This window comes from Protopterus annectens, chromosome 8.part0, assembly GCF_019279795.1.
Source record: "Protopterus annectens isolate FY-2018-M chromosome 8.part0, PAN1.0, whole genome shotgun sequence".
NCBI classification, from domain to species: Eukaryota; Metazoa; Chordata; order Ceratodontiformes; family Protopteridae; genus Protopterus; species Protopterus annectens.
This window is the reverse complement of record NC_056741.1, coordinates 1,621,652,173-1,621,668,854: the sequence shown is the minus strand read 5'-3', so window position 1 is coordinate 1,621,668,854 and position 16,682 is coordinate 1,621,652,173. Positions and strand designations below refer to the sequence as shown.

The following is a 16,682-nucleotide window of genomic DNA, read 5'->3' as shown; positions in this document are numbered from 1 at the left end:
ACAAAAAACTAAATACATTTTCAAAACACTTCATCCCCTATTAACTTATAACAAACACACAAAGCTATGCACATCTTCAAAAAATGAAGTTTAACCCTTCAAATAGGAACAATTGCCCCAAATTAACAACTGCAGTCACAGATATTACTTAAATTACAATTAAGTTTACCTATGCTAAAGCACATTATACAGTCTGTGTTTCCACTTACACTGACCTCTTTATGTTTTTTTCCCATCTCTATTCTCCTCCCAGATGTGAAAACCAGCTTGTGTGATTTCAGAAAACATTATCTTTTAGCTCTAAGAAAAAGTTCACTGGTTATATTTAAATAAAACTAAATTGTGCATTGTTCTGTTAAATGCATTTAAGTATTAAGCTGCTATGGAGGCTGCAATCTCTTATTTACTTCCTAGAATTTCAAACTTTATCCTTCACTGAACTGTATGCCACTGTTCCTTTAAAGTTTGCATTTTCCTCAGTAATGAATGCTCAGAACTTTCAGGATTAATTGTTGCACCTGGAAAAGGCTCATCTCAATGGAAAAGTATTCAGCAATGAATCTTATAAATTTCACTGAGAACAGAATTTAATCTGTCTTCAACTGCAGACTTCTTAATTCCCAGTGAACTTCTGCTAATGAATAAAACATGTTAATATCTTTGCAGATACAAGAAACTTAGCAATTTGCATGGATTTCATCTTTTTGCCTTATTTTTAAAGCTTCTTTTTGCTTATAAAAAATTGTTTATAGGGTACGCCAGGGGCATTAATCTTGACATTCAATCTGGTAAAAATAAGAGAAAATATATTAATTCTATATATAATATAACCAGCGCAGTTTTGTACCTCAGCAGCCCAAGATCACCACCTATTAACATTAAATTTCCTTTTGTCTGGCATTTCTCTTCTTATACTGTAAAGCCTATCTTTCTTACAACTTCAAAACTAGCTATTTACTTTAATATCTTTAACACATACAACAGTTACTGAAAAGACTCCCCCCACATTCAAAATACCATGGACTACACACTACTCAAAGCTGCTTTACTATATATATAGCATGCAGTTTATATCATGAAATGTTTTATGCAAATATTAATAAGAACAAAAACTGTTTTAGTTGCAGTTATATTATCCCTTTTAGAGTCCTTCTAGACATTAATTACATAAAGTAGGCTTTACAGCCTATTCACAAGGTTAACAAAGTCCATTTTTTATTCACCCCCTTTTTCCTCTAAAGCCATATTTCACTAATGTGATTGATCTTTTATAGTCTCCCATTTGTTCACTAATTTCAATGCTGGCTCTCTTCTGTACATCCCCATCTCCCAACAACAGACTCTAGTTCAAGTACTCCTGATTCTTCTAGTCAACTTCTATGCTTTATTCTGCCACTCAAGCATTTTCCTCCGGAATATTGGAAAAGGTTTCACTGGCAAAGTCTCTCTATGAACTTTGCTGTCAGAAGACTGAGAAGCAGAGCCCTGTTCTGCCTACCGGCTCACATTTTGTTAGCTAAACTTTTTTATTACCTCCTTAGCCTGTTCTACATCAAAATTGTATTTTATCCTCCAGGAAAAATACTCTGAGGACATATGGATACAGCATCTTGAATCTCATACTTGCCTCTTGAAATTCCCAGATTGCTGGGATAAATTTGTCTCCCTTCTTTCTGGAGTATGTTGAATAATCATTTTCTACAAACACTCTGCTGTCCCCAATTTTAACACATTGTCTTTCTGCTAGATTTTTGTCAGGATCAACTCTTTCTGCTGGTAACAGTGCATATTTACTATTATAGATTTTTGCTGCTTTTTCATCACTAGGCTTGGAGCACTCACTCAATATGCCCTTTCAATTAACAAATACTGTTGTGGAACACCAGTTTATTTGCTTATTTGTGCTTTCACAAAATGAATATAGTCTCTTCCTTCTAGTTTCTGATATATCAGAAAAATCTCAAGTTTTCTCTTTGTGTCCTATCCTCTAAATCAGCTATTTTTGAAACATGAGAAGCATCATACTCAGACAGCTTTTTCTTCATCTAAACCTCTGATTTTTCAGTTTTATCAGTTCAACTGACAGGTAAAGCTTCTTCTACTTTTCCAGCTTTTGTTATTTGAGTTGATATCTTCCTTCAACATTTCATTTATTTAATCACTTTTGAGTAAATTTGATGTTTTTCTCTAAACTGCTGGAAACCATGTCTTGAACCATAGCTGAAGCTTGAACTGTCTTTTGCTGAACAGCTGCAGAATCCTTCCCATACAGTGCTTTCTTTTCAACTTTTCTGATCTTCTTTCAAGTTTTCCAAATTTCTTCTTTGCTGGCATTCAAAGTACTTACTAGGATTGCACCTCAAAAAAGTTTCAATGGCACTTTTTTAGTCTCTATTTTTACACTGTGAGAATTGAAGTTAAGATGTTGATCAGTGTGCAGCCATCTTGGAACTCTCTGTAGACCTTGCAGTTTTACTCCTTTGAAAACTGTTCAACAAGCAAAATCTAACACATCTATGTTATTTAAACAACATAAATAACATTTCAAAAATGTTATTTTTATTTAGTACCATACAAAATGTGTAAGATATGTATTATATTGGTACTACCTACACATGAAACTATATTCCAATGTTCCTCATTTAGTTTGGATATATGTTATCTTATCCTATCTATTATGTACTACTAGTATCTATGCTGTATAACTGTATGGTTTCTACCTGTTGAAATATGTAATTTTATCTGCAGCTTTTCTCTCTGGGCCTCCGCTGAAAAAGTACCTGTGTCCAGTCGGACTTTCCCGGTAAACAAATGTAAAATAAAACAAAATATGTCGTGACAGATTGGTTTGGGTTCTCAGGAAAGAATGAAAGACCTGGTTTAGATGAATTTGTTGTCTCCACCAATGCAGTTTCCTTTTTATAACACTCTAAACTGGAATATGATACTCTGGAAAATGAAATGCTGGGTCCATGTGTTTGTTTTAAAAATCACTGTATCTTTCTCATGTGTAATCCACCAAGAGATATCATGAGTTTCACTGAAGATGTAATCCCTAAGATCCCAATAAATTCTCTTGCAGAAGTCTGAGACTGATGGAGATGTTCAGGAAAATTCCAGAGAAAGATCCATCTTGCCTTGTATTGCAAATGCCTTTTAAAGAGAAGGAAGTTTAAAACATCCTAGAAACACAATCCTGTCAGAGTCGAGGAGAAATTTGCAACATTTACCTGGAAGCATAGATTAGACAAAAAAAAAAAATCATAATCCATATTAATGCCTCTTGACATTAGGGTAAAGACTTTGCAAAGATAAGCAAGTTGTCTAAATAAGGAAAGATGTGAATGCCATTCAGTGCTATTCACTCTGCGGTAAGCTGTGACTGGGACTGACATCTTGTGAATATCATTGGAGCTATAGATAAACCAAAGGGTAATGCATAGCACTGATAATGTGATCCAGAAACAGAGAACGTTAGAACTTTCCCGAAGCCTATGGTTATAGGAATATGACAGCAAACATTTTTTTAAGACTACAGTTACTAAGTAACTGATGTGAGAAAAGAAAGATATCAGGTTCTGAGAGGTCAACAGTTTGAATTTTGTAACATTCACACAGAGACTTAGAAATGAAAAATCTAGTTTTGGTCTTCAAGAGGCCTCATTCTCTGGTACCAGAAACATTCTGGAATAGAAGCTTTTGCTCCTTTGACTTAAGGAACTGGTTCTATGACTCTGGGTATGTAAAGACTTAAGAACCTGTGGAAAATATTCTGTTTGGTTGGGAGCATGGGAATGTATTCTCCTGCACCACGTTTAAAACCCAGGAGTCTGAAAAAATCTGCCATAGGGGAATGTTGAGGACCAGTTTTTTGGATAGATTTGTAGAGATATTGGCTGGGGGACAAGGAAGAGGGTAAGGAATGCTGACATAGTTATTCTGTACTGTTGATATGTCCCTTTTTCTGAAAATACTTCTGTTTTTTTATTATTATTACCCTCCAGCCAATTTGCTTGAGAGGATAAAACATGATGGAGTGCATTAGGGAGATATAGCTATTGAAGAAATATGTAACAACAATTTATATTTTGTATTCCAAAGCAGTGGAAAACTACAGGTTTCATCACCTATGGATAGGAGTGGAAGACAGATGCGATAACAACAGTATACAAAGTGTAAAGCTTTAAATATGCTAAGGAGTAGCTACAGCATGTTACCTGCCATGTCTTACACATTTTTTTAGAAGGTAGTCTGAATAAACACCTCAAGTAGACTAATATAGTATCTATAATATATATGTTTAGAAGTTAAAAGTGTAAGTCAATGCAGAAAAATGGTCCAGCTACAACAACTGGGAATGTTCTTGCTGCACAATAGTTTAGCAGAAAACTGGAAGCTTTGATTTCAGAAATTCTGTGTCTTCCTTATTGCCAGTGGGTTAACTAAGAAGCATGAAAAAGTACAGTATACATACTGCTGCATGGCACTGGGGAAGAAATCTTGAATATATGTAATTTGTTTAACTTGAACAGGAGAAGGACAAATAATAATAATAATAATAATAATAATAATAATAATAATAATAATAATAATAATAACAACGATAAATTATTAACCAGGTAGGCTCAGTGGCTACACGGTCCCTTTTCAGGGGTGACAAGTGAGGAATATCTGGTTAAGTGACTTGCTCAAGGTGACATAGTAGGCAAATAAGGACTGAGGAAATCAGCAGCAATTAAGGTGAGGTTCAAGTATTAATAAAAGCCTAGGAAGAACTTGACATTTATTTACATTTTTTTCTTTATAAAGGCAAACGGTCTGATAGACACTACATATGCTTATGCTGTTGAGATTAAAAATTGAACCAGAGGTGAATTTAGTGGGTCACATGATCCTTTAATGATATCACACAAGTAGCCATCTGCTGAAAGAAACAGATCTGACCTTATCAAAAGTTGTAGATGGATGCAGAGCAAGTGAAATTTCAAGTATACAGTTAAAAAAATTAACAGGAGTGGATGTGTATGAGATAAAATATGAGTGAAATAAAAAGGCAAAATGAAATGTAGAATAAAAGTGTTTTGCAGCAGCAATATAGAAAAAAAGGAAAGGAGCCAGTAAATAAGGTACAGCTGAAATGCAATCTTCATGTAGTGTGGTTGCAAGTATGGGAAGAAACATTGGCCTGTTTTAATCAATTTTGCATAACCTGTGCTGTAAAGAACTACTTTGTAAAGCTGTGCAAAAGGAAAAACAAATGTATTCAACAATTTGCAAACTGCTGAAAGTACATATAAAATTAAGCTACTTGCTGGCACACCTAATATAAAAAAAGTTGCTAGAGAAAAGACTGAAAATGCATCACAGGAATTGAGTAAGGAATGCAAGCCAGAGTTTTGAGAATAAATACTGAAAAGGAAAAAGGTGAAATGTTGAAATTGAACTGGACATAGATGGGGAAGGAGCCTTGAATGTGTCTGAAGCTACTTTTGAAACACTGGGGTTGAAAGGTATAGAAAATATTGCTGGATACTTATTAACATATCCAATGTGCCACCTAAACACTGGGAAAAAGTTACTGATGTGGATTTAAAATTAAAAACACAATATCATATCTCAAGACATAGCACTTATTGTTTGTCTTGTCAGAAGCTAGGAGCAAAAAACAAAATCAGAGTGTCAAAGCAAGACACAGACAAGGAATTCAGTCAGATATACCTAGAACAAAAATGCCCCAAACTATACACTTAGAAGTTACAAATTTCCAGTTGGTATGTTGTCACATTCAGAGGTATTCAAAAGAGCTACCAGTTAGGCAGTTGAGGGCTTGGAAGTTGCTCTAAGCATAACTGATTAACTATTAGTGTGGGTTTAAATACAAGACACATGATGAGAGAATGATACAACTACTAAACAGACTAAGGCAGCATTATTTCAAGTTTAATAACAGCAAATTAACTTAATTGTGACAAAATACATTGAACATATTATAACATAAGCATCACTGAAGACAAACACAGAAAATGTCAGAGCAGTTGTGGAAATACCAAAGGTAGAAGGCAAACAAGCCTTCAAGGTTTCAGGAAAGGTGCAACATTTATGTTCAAGTTGTCTGTGATATATATGCCTCTAAGAAAGCTGTTAGAGTAAAATGCAGCAAGCAAAGGAAATCTCATATAGGAAAAGTTTTTTTTAAATAATCAATAAACAAGTTACAGATACACCATTGTTTTGATACTGTGATATAAATAATAGTTATGATGTAAAAATGTATGAGTAAGAATGGTACAGGAGCTGCGACCTTAAAAGTAAGTGAATCATTTCATAGGATCATAGGATCATATGAGGTCACTAGGCTAATGACCCTAGGGCCCTAACAAGCCTAGCCAAGTTTTACCCTTATTTCAACAATCAACACCTATCACCCCTGTCCAAGAGGGACATAGGTGTAAGCCCTGGGGTGAATTTATGGCTCCCCATCCAATCGTCCAGACTGCATTTGAAGAGGGCCAATACATTGCTCTGGTTAACATGAAATGGGAGTCTGTTCCAAAGGTGTGGTAACCTCTGGAAGACAAATCTGTCCATCCAGCAGGTTCTATTAATGTCACATACCAGGTTAAGGCCTTTAGAATCAATAACCTGTGTAACATTTGACTTACAGATATACAGCATTTCCAATAGAGCAGGGTCAAAGATTGCCTTATATGCAAGGCAGAGATCACCTCTGAGTAGTCTGTATGAAACCTTTGTGGTCTCTCCAATTGTTGCAGGTGCTTGAAAGGGTACATACCAAAAGGGGCATTGTACTCAATTACTAGTCTGATGAGGAAAGAGTACAGGGAGGTTATAACTTCTTTTTTTTTCTGGAGGCAATGCCCTTACTTATGAGATGAGCAATATAGAATGCCCTTCTTACCACTGTGGAAACATTGTGATCAAAGGTGAGGTTGCTGTCAACCTGTGCGCCCAGGTTTCTCACCACTGAGTGCATACTTAGGGTGTTGTTATTTATGTGATAGTTAGCAGGAGCATCGCTGTTACTGAAAGGGATGCTAATACATTTTTTTGCAGTGAGTTTAAGGCCATGACTTTGGCACCAACCATTAGTTTGTGTAAGTCCCTCTTGTAGGATGTTGACATTGTTTGGAGATGCTATGCCCACTCCAAGTTTGCAGTCATCAGCAAACTTTGTCAGCCACACACCTTTAGTTTGTACTTCGGAGAAATAGATTCCAAACAGTAGAGGTCCCAGGACTGGTCCCTGTGGAACACCACTGGTTACAGGTCTGCTGTTGGAGGTGAATTCCCCTATTTTAACTATATGGGTTATATCATTGAGCCAGTCAGCAACCCATCTAATTATATACAGGTTGATACCTATCTGGGTGAGTTTGCCAATTATGCCTGAGTGGGGGATAGTGTCAAAAGCCTTGGCTAAGTCAAGGTAGGCTGTATGCACACATTTCCCCTCATTGAGGCCTTTGTGACGATCTCAAAGAGGTCCACCAGGTTTAACAGGCATGCTCTCCCGTTGAGAAATCCAGTTTGAGTAGGGTCAAGTGTTTAGAGATTACCAATAGCTTTGTTGATAAGGTCCATGATAATTCTCTCCATGGCCTTGTAGATAAGGCTAGTCAGGCTAATGGGTCTTCAGTTTCTGAGGATCTGTGGAAGTACCACATTTGTGCAAGGGGATAATGGTGGCCTTTGAGATAAAGTATTTAGAGACACAGAAAAGAAGTATATTCAGATAAAAATAGAACTGTTAGCAGTAGTTTATGGATGTCAGAAATTCCATGAAATGTCTATGGTAAAAAAATTTCTAGACTGAAATAGAACAAAAGCTATTGCAAAGTACTTTCAGAAAGTCTTTATACAAGGCACATCCAAGATTACAGTGAATGTTACTTAATATACAGAAAGTACATCTGAGTGTGCCCATGAGTTCACAATCCTCTCAGCTCTACAGGAAAGGACAGTGGGATGTGCCCCTTCATTGCTCCTTATCATTGTTTAGCTCTTCTAGTGCCAGAGCTACCAGTTAAACCCCAGTCACCTGGGTCACACTCAGGGCTTCATGTCTCTGTACCACAGAGCTGGGCACAGTAAACAATATTGGAGACAAAACTAGTAATAGAGAAACAATAGCACCATGAATATGTTTAACCCTTTTATGTTCACCCATCCTGTCATGAATGCATTCCAAGTCTTGTGCAAGTTCATTAGTAGCTGATCCTGATGAATGAATGTAGAAAATGTATACCTGTGTGACTTCAGCACAGCAATGGTAATGTAAACATTTCCTGTCAATAAAACTTACCTAAGCAATATATATATATGTGTATATATATATATATAAATATATATATATATATATATATATATATATATATATATATATATATATGTGTGTGTGTGTGTGTGTGTGTGTGTGTGTGTGTGTGTGTGTGTGTGTCTATAGCAAGCTTATATATATATATATATATATATATATATATATATATATATATATATATATATATAAGCTTGCTACAGTTTAAAAAAGTAGAAGTCTTATTTTTCTCTTCAAGCCTTTTTTTTTGCTTTTCAGTTGAAGAGCTAAGAGGCAGGGCATTACATTGGGGTCATCTAACTTCTTACATCTGTGAACAGAAGTCTAGATAAATGAAGGGCAAAAACTAATAAGAGACAAATGGACAAAGGTCCATCAACTGATTCCTTCAGTTATAGTATATCTCAGTAAAGTTAGATGGGAAAAAAGTATATAAGGAAATATATATATATATATATATATATATATATATATATATATATATATATATACACATATATATGCATAGTTAAAATAAAATAATGAACAGAAAAGTAAATGATATAAGTATAAAAGGAAAAGCAGAGTAAAAATAATAATAATTCCATGAAAGTAGTAAAATTCTAGTGTTATTACTCAATACATTGCAAAGCTGAACTGAGAATGCAAAGCAGAATCTACTGCATAGAACTTCTCTTGTGGTATATGAAATACAAACTAGGTCTAGTCTGTAAAACACAAGAGGAAATGCATGGGGAGTGATGAGGCATAGACGATAATGAACATCTGGATCCTTTCTAAAGTGCACTAGATGACACTTGTGAAATGCCAGGTCGAATATAGGAGCCTCAAGTAATACAAGTGCGATTTTTTAAATTTTTAATGTTTATATTTATCCTATGTTGTCCGGGTTAGTCCTACTCAGCTATTAGTCTTTTTGCATTGGTGACTCAATCTGGTATTTATACTACTAGGGGAAAGTTAGTCAGTACACTAGAGAACTTCACTTACAAAAAAAAAAGGAGTTAAGTGCTGTGGGATCTTTTATGTACACTTAGCTGCCATCAACCCAGATGGGACCTCAGTTTAACATGTCATGCAAAAGATGGCAGGACACCTAATGTACCAATAGTGACTGTGTGACCTGTTGAACCACTAACTAAAAGTTTCTAAAACAGCCAAAACAATGCAAAAACTTACCCTTACAAGCCCAGACAATCAAGTAAAAAGGCAGGCACACCCAAGTACTCATTTCCAGTAGTTTATTACATGGGACCACAACCCTTTCCATGAAGAAGTATTTTTAGAGACTCAGGGAGTAGTTAGTCCCAAAACTTTTCTGCTTGTTCTCCCACCACCTCCTGTTCTTCCTTTTCAGGATGAGTTCTTCTCCTCTCTTCAACATGATCCATGGACCTCTCTCATGTCCCAACCCTCTTTTCTACTTTCTAACAAGCTTCATTCCCTCTAGTCTCCAGTCATATTGTATCTCCATGATCTTACATACCTTTCTTGTGGCTTTCCTATGGGCTTCTTCCAGCAGCCTATTGTCCATCTGCTTCTGTGACCTCCAGCAACGCACACAGTATTCACAACATGTGTGGCACTGTACACATCCTCATGGGGTGATATCTGGGGTTAATTCCTTAGAGGCACCATTTATAGTGTGGGGTGCCATACAGCTCAATTTATCACTCTTTTATCCATCTGTACATGCTGTCATTGAGATTAGGTCATACTAGATAAAACTATTTGGTATTACTGTTATGCCAATAATATTAATGTATACCTTTCCTTTTCCTGGGGCCAGGTGTTTGATTTCATCAGCTCAGAGGACTGTTTAAACTCCAACCTCACTTGGTTGAGAATTCTTTGACTGAAGGTTAAAACAGTTAAGGCTAAGGCTATGCTGGTCCATGTAACTGCTTGCTTCTTGCAATTTTTTTTATTAACTGTAGTTTGTAGAGAATCAGTTAGCATTTCCATTAAAGCTAGAATATTAGATGACAGTGTTAGATAATGTTCTGGCATTAAAGGATTGGAGTGTCAGCAGTTATTAGGTCATTTTCTGCCATGTGAGAAATATAACCAGGATTCGAACATCTCCTTCTTCTGCTCTTGGTGACACCTGTATATTCACTTCATTGTATCATGTTTGCATTACTAGAGTGCTATATACCTAGAGCTCTCTAATTAATATCTTGCGGTGATGAATATCCTGCAGTGAGTTCAGAATTGTTCATCTTGGTTTCTGTCTAGCTCTCCTAAAGACTGTCGTCTTTGGGGTGCCTCTTTCTTGCAGTGAGATCAATATTTTCAGGGTCTCCTCTACTTTAAAAGGTCATGTGGTTCTCTATGTCTGTATATATCCACTTAGGTCATTAAGTGAAGGGCTTCTGGTAGTACACAGAACCAGGCCTGGAACTTTAGGCAGATGTGCTTTGGCTTACCTGGCCCACTGTGTGGGATCAAGTATTTCCTTGATTAGAGCAAATGAGGAGTTCCATTGGCTACCATAAGATTAGGAGGGTTTATTTAAATCCAAGGTTAGATTTATGTAGAACCATTTTATTATTGGCATTGATAATAATATCTACTTTTTGTTGGATATACTGCTCTGGGCATTTGTATTTTTTTATTTATTTATTTGTTTTTTGTTGTGAATGTATTTATTTATTTTTTTATTAGAAGTATGTTTAGATTTTAAGAACCGAGTGAAGGTGTGGCCTGAAAAGTAGATCAGGAGCATTATCTCTTTGCTTCAGAGTCTGCTTTCCTGAGTAAACACAAGTGTTCTGTTTACTTTTCCCACTAACAAACAACTAGCCTAGCTCTGGCACATGTAGTTCAAGCTGTCAAAATTGCCAGTAATTGTCAAATCTGTTAAAGGCCAACTTCTCAACAGAGCAAGGTCTCAATTGCTGTAAATTCAAATAAATAACCAACAATTCTCAGCAAATAAGCATCTAGGGGAATGTTATTTCAATGCCCCCACTATCTATATATTCCAATCCTGAAATTATATTATCATGTAGAAAAGGGAACAATCCTACCTCTGTATAGGATTCTTCACATCCATCTGTGATTATGCTTCTCCATTTTCAATTGTGTCATTTGAGCCATAGAATACACAGCAAGAGGAAATGGAGTATTTGTCTGTTCAGTGGTCACTTGCTGTAATGAACTGCACCTTTTCTTGCCCTGCTGTCATAATTTCCATTTTCTCACAGGTGATACTTCACAACTGGGTTCCTGCTGCCCAGGTGTAGTACTTTGCATTTGTTTGCAGTGAAGCTCATCCGCCATCTTTTCTGCCCACATGGTCAGACTTTTTAAGTCCTTGCATAAGCTATTCCATCTCCCCATCCTCCACTACTGCACCTGTCTTTCAGTCATCAACAAAGGTGTTGAGTTAGTTCTTTTTTCTCTCAAACATATTTGAAACAAAAATGCTGAAGAACAGAAGACCCAGAAATTATGCTTGTGCTACACTACTAGTTGCTTTCCTTTTTCTTGATGGTATCCCTTTTACCACAACTCACTGCATCCTATCCTTCAATCATGCAACTGTCCATCAAATGCCTTGGTGAAATCCAGAAATACTATGCTTACCAGTACACTCTTGTCAAGTTCTCCAGTACCTAGTCATAAAAGTAGACTGTATCTGATTGACAACTCCTTCTGGCCATGACCCCAGGTTCATTGCTAGACAGAAGATTGTTGTCCTCTAGGAATGCAGCCAGCCTTTTTCTTGGGATTGTCTCCATGACCTTCCCCACCACTTCTGTTAGGTTAGTAGGCCCTTTCCTTGATTTTGCCTACTTGCCCAATTGTGCAAGGGTACCATACTTGTCTTTCTCCAGTCATCATGCGTTCCTGTAATGAACTGTGATCAGCTGACCAGGGGATCTGCTAACACAATGGTTAGATTCCTGAGAAGCCTGGAAAGAAGCTTGTTTCCTTTGTTTTGTCTTCCCAAGGGGAAGCTAATTATAGCTTCACCTCATCTGTCTCTGTCCTGACATCTGTCCACAGATCTCAAGTCACCTAGGCCTTTCTCCATGCATGGTGCCATTACTTGTTTTCCATTTAAAGACTGAAGCAAACTGCTCATTTAGATTCCCCTACTTTTTTCAAGTTTACCCTGATCTGCCTTCTATATTTGCTTAGCCTAGCCAGGCCTTTCCTTCCTTTCCTCATTTTTGTATACCCAAAAACCTTTGTTTTACCTTCCTGACCTTATATGCCCATTATATTCCAGTTTGTACTTCTACTTTGGGATCTCCCATGGTCTCTCTTTCACTTTTCCTCAGTAGGCCAAGTTTGTCCTTCCTTTCCTCATTTCTTCTGAATACTTAAAAAGCTTGTGGTTCTTTTTTTGACTACGTTTGTCTACTTCCTTTCAGCCTGTGCTTTCTCTGCTCTCACCACTGTTGTTTAATTTTGATAGTCTTCCTGTACACTCCCTCCTTTCCACCTCTTGCAAGGCCTACACTTTATTGTAATTTCCAGATTCTTATTCCTCTCTAGTCAAATTGGCCTTTCTTTCTTTTTGCCTCTTCCTCAAACATTTATCCTTGAGTCCTCCATCCCCAACCTGTTTACTCCCTAGTTTGCTCCCTGTCTTCTGATTCATCTTTAGCAATTTTCCCTTCTCAACATAATGTAGTCCCCTCTAAAACGTGGAGAGAGCATCACTCTGTAAGTCTACAAGCAAGAAGAAGAAAAGATAAACTTTGCTAAAATTGTGGCCTTAAAGATCGTGTGCAAAAGGAAAATCCTCCATTGCCAAATTCTTAAATAAATTTTGCATGCCGTCTTAGGATTATTGATAAGAAAGTGGTGATAAAAAATGCAGTGTCTAGTAAGTTATATTCTCCATAAACATCCAATATTTCTCCATGCTTGCCTGATGATGTCACTTGCATGTCTGCTTTAACTCATATCATCATGTCTAGCATTGTCACGAAGTGAGATTGATGGCCATACCTCTCAACTGTACAGATTTTTGCATTATATTTTTGGCCCATTTCTCATAAAATTCTGTTTTTCTTGCAAATTAGTGGCAAATCATTAAAGACTGAAGTTAAAAAATAATGACAGACATTTGAGTTTTCAGACTTCATACCCTTCAGAAAAGTCATGCTAATGCAAAACCTGTTATTGTATCAACTGTCTAAATTTGTAAGAGCAATATTTAAAAATTGCCCCTATTTTTGGATCTTTGTCCCACTTTTATTTATTGCTTTGTCCAGATTTCTTGCTTAAGAGGTTGAGAGGTATGCTGATGGCACAGGTATTTATACTATTCAAAGTGGCATTTGACTATTATGTCAACACATGTGTTAAACCTAGAAAACAGTCACAGAATGGGCACCTGGACACCATTAATATTTAATGAATGCAAAATACTAGTGCTGACACGGTACTCAATATTGACTTTCTGTTTTTTAGGTTTAATGCTTGTTTGCTGCTGGAGCCCCATAACTGTGACTGGATAAAGGTTTCCCCTAACAAAGTAACATGTATTATTAAAAAGAGAAATTGGTTATGTATATGAAATCAGCCAGCTAAAGATATAACAGTGTTAATCATTTATTTATTTATCTATCCTTTCTTTTTTGACAGGTAACAACAATTACTTTAGCAGACTCTTTTCAGGGAAGAACAGAGGTGGTATTTCTACTAATGGTGGAAATTTGACCAGGGTATCATTGGACTTCCCCTACTCTTTCCGATAGGTGCTCTGGTATCTTTTTTACATCCACCTAAGCTATCACCAACTCAAGCAGATGGGACCTTGGTTTAACATTTGAATAAAGATACAAAATGTTGAAGTCAAGTTAAGAAATCTAAGCCAGAGTACACATCACTAAGTAAGGCCCATCATAGTTATACATTATGGAATCTGAAAGTATTGTCTATGACATCACATTTTTTAATGTCATATTTCCACACAAAATCATTATTTTAGGTGACAATAGGAGAAGAACAGCCATAGCTACCAGCAAAGTTCTCAAAAGGGTGGAACAGAATGCAGATGCTACATTTGTGTACATTGCTTTGCATTATGGGATGCACACATTTATTTCTTATGTAAACTTTTTTTTTATTTGAAAAACAACTGATGGATTAATTATGTCCTTGTGCATTTGTGCTGTGATTTCATGTTGTGCTGAACATTTGAGAAAACTGACTGTAAAGTAGCAATTCCTTTTTGGACAATATAACTATCAGAATTTTTAGCAGTAAGTCCATTTTCTCTTGCATTGTCTTTTATCTTGCTATTTAAAAAGGTGGTATTTGGACTATTAGTATTGTGGCTGGATTATCCATCCCCTTGTACTGGCAGTATGTGGCCCTCAGTGGTGAATATTCAAAAAATGTGGACTTTTAATTTGGGTGACACTAGATTGAGTGGACAGATGATGAGTGTGTGTGTGTGTGTGTGTGTGTGTGTGTGTGTGTGTGTGTGTGTGTGTGTGTGTGTGTGTGTGTGTGTGTGTGTGTGTGTGCGTGTGTGTGTGTGCGCACGTGCATGTCTTTATGTTTATGTTATGATATGTGACCTAAACTTACTTTCATCGTAGCTTCAGCAAAATAAAGCACAGAATTAACTGAACAAGTCACCAGGACATGGATCCTGTTGCAGTTCACATTTGTCTAGAAGTGAAGAGCAACTACTTGAAGAATGATACAAGACTAATGATTTAGCTGGCATTCCTGAGTTTCCTTTTTGGTTTTTGAACCTCCTGACTTTAAAAATTGTAGCTTACTCATGATTGTGTTGCCACAACTAATTATAATTCTCCCTTTTATTTATTCATACTCTACCTAAAATCACTAGTGACTTTAGCACTGTCATTTCTGCTGATAGAATGATCCACAAGTACACCACCCTTTCTCTGAAATAGTGTTCCTCTATGTGATTCCAGAACAACCTTTCCATTTTTTCTTAGTTATTTTCAGCTGACTGCACTACAAGTTGGCATCAGATTTTTTTTTTTTTTTTTTTTACAAATTAATTTATTTCTTAGCACTCCTTTTTCAGGTCTTATAGTTGTCTTCTTTCTGGCATTAACAGTCACATAACCTATATAATATGCCACTCACAGAGAATCATTGTTGGTCCCAGACTGTATTTATTAATTTCTGAAATGCAGAATCTTGATATGGACTCATAATTATTTTCTCCTTACATACACCCTTTTTTATATATGACTGTCAGTTGATTCCTGGATAAATTAATACAATCACTGCCTGCATTGTTGCTATGTTTGCCTTTTACTTTCTCCTACTTATTTGTCTATGCAATAAGTAATCTCTGCAAAACAAGTAATTGTACTTCATTGCTTAAAGACAGTGATATATTAGTTGTCAATACTGAATATGAAACTTACCCACAGTCACAAAGTTCACAGAGACAGGCAAACTCAGGAAAATCTGCAGTATCAGAATTGACGGTTTTGGTCATTTTGGGATGGTCTCCTCAGACAAAAATCAGTGCCAACGTAGCTATATGGAATTTCCAGAAAGAGATACAGATGAATAAAACAGAGGAAAATATCTTATTATAAGTCTGCACAGCTTGATCAAATCTGTGCAGTCCTCTAAGCATGTTTATTTGCAAGTGTTTGTTAGAAACTGGCTGATGTTAGTGTACCTTAGTTGCTATGGCTCCTGCCTGCTCCACAGGAGGAAGTGAGAAAGAGTCATTTGAATATGAAAAGAAGTTCTTGATCTTCAGTCGAATCAAATCAAGGTTATTATGACAACCTTTGAAAGCATGGGCGAGGCTCACCCAAACTGATTGTTTGCCTGTAGTAACACAGCAGTGAGTGGAGTGACACTGATAACTAGAAACAACTCATCTAGCCACGGCTAGGATTGAATTCTCACAGTCACAATCCTTTTAGTAGATGTAGTGAAGTCTGACAAATCCATTGCCCTTGCTCGCATCCACATTTCAATGTTTAATAAATATTTAGGGTTACCACCTTTACAGGTGCCTAAAGTGGGAGATTTATTTAAGGAATGTGACACTTTGCAGGACAAACCATACTGACACCCAATGCAAATTATGGGAATTTTCTTTTCTACCAAAATAAAAAAAAAATCAATCTTGTAAAACTTGAGTTGCTACTGTTGTTTCATATAATATTAATGTATTTTAGAAACAGAAATTTTTCTATAAACTATAAGACGAAATTTTGTAAATATTTCTTCTGCTAATTCTCAGGACATTTGACATTTTTTATGTATTTTTTTCACAGGATGCAACAGCCAAAATATGGATTGTCCTGTGTAAAGAGGGACAGGTGGTATACCTAAAATGTTCACCTTCTTAATGCTTGTTTTGTGCAAGTTA

General features: G+C 36.3%; 1 protein-coding gene across 2 annotated transcripts in view; it reads right to left on the bottom strand.

The window, feature by feature from the left end:
* LOC122809561 (stabilizer of axonemal microtubules 1-like) overlaps nt 1-15,973 on the bottom strand; it is a 369,246-nt gene extending 353,273 nt beyond the window's left edge. The window contains exon 1 of one of the 2 annotated variants that reach the window (XM_044081149.1): nt 15,715-15,973. In XM_044081149.1, the coding sequence (XP_043937084.1) occupies nt 15,715-15,788 (74 nt within the window). In that variant the 5' untranslated portion in view covers nt 15,789-15,973. The remainder of the gene's footprint in view (nt 1-15,714) is intronic. The other variant, XM_044081150.1, reaches the window with a different exon arrangement.
* Nucleotides 15,974-16,682: the final 709 nt, after the last annotated feature.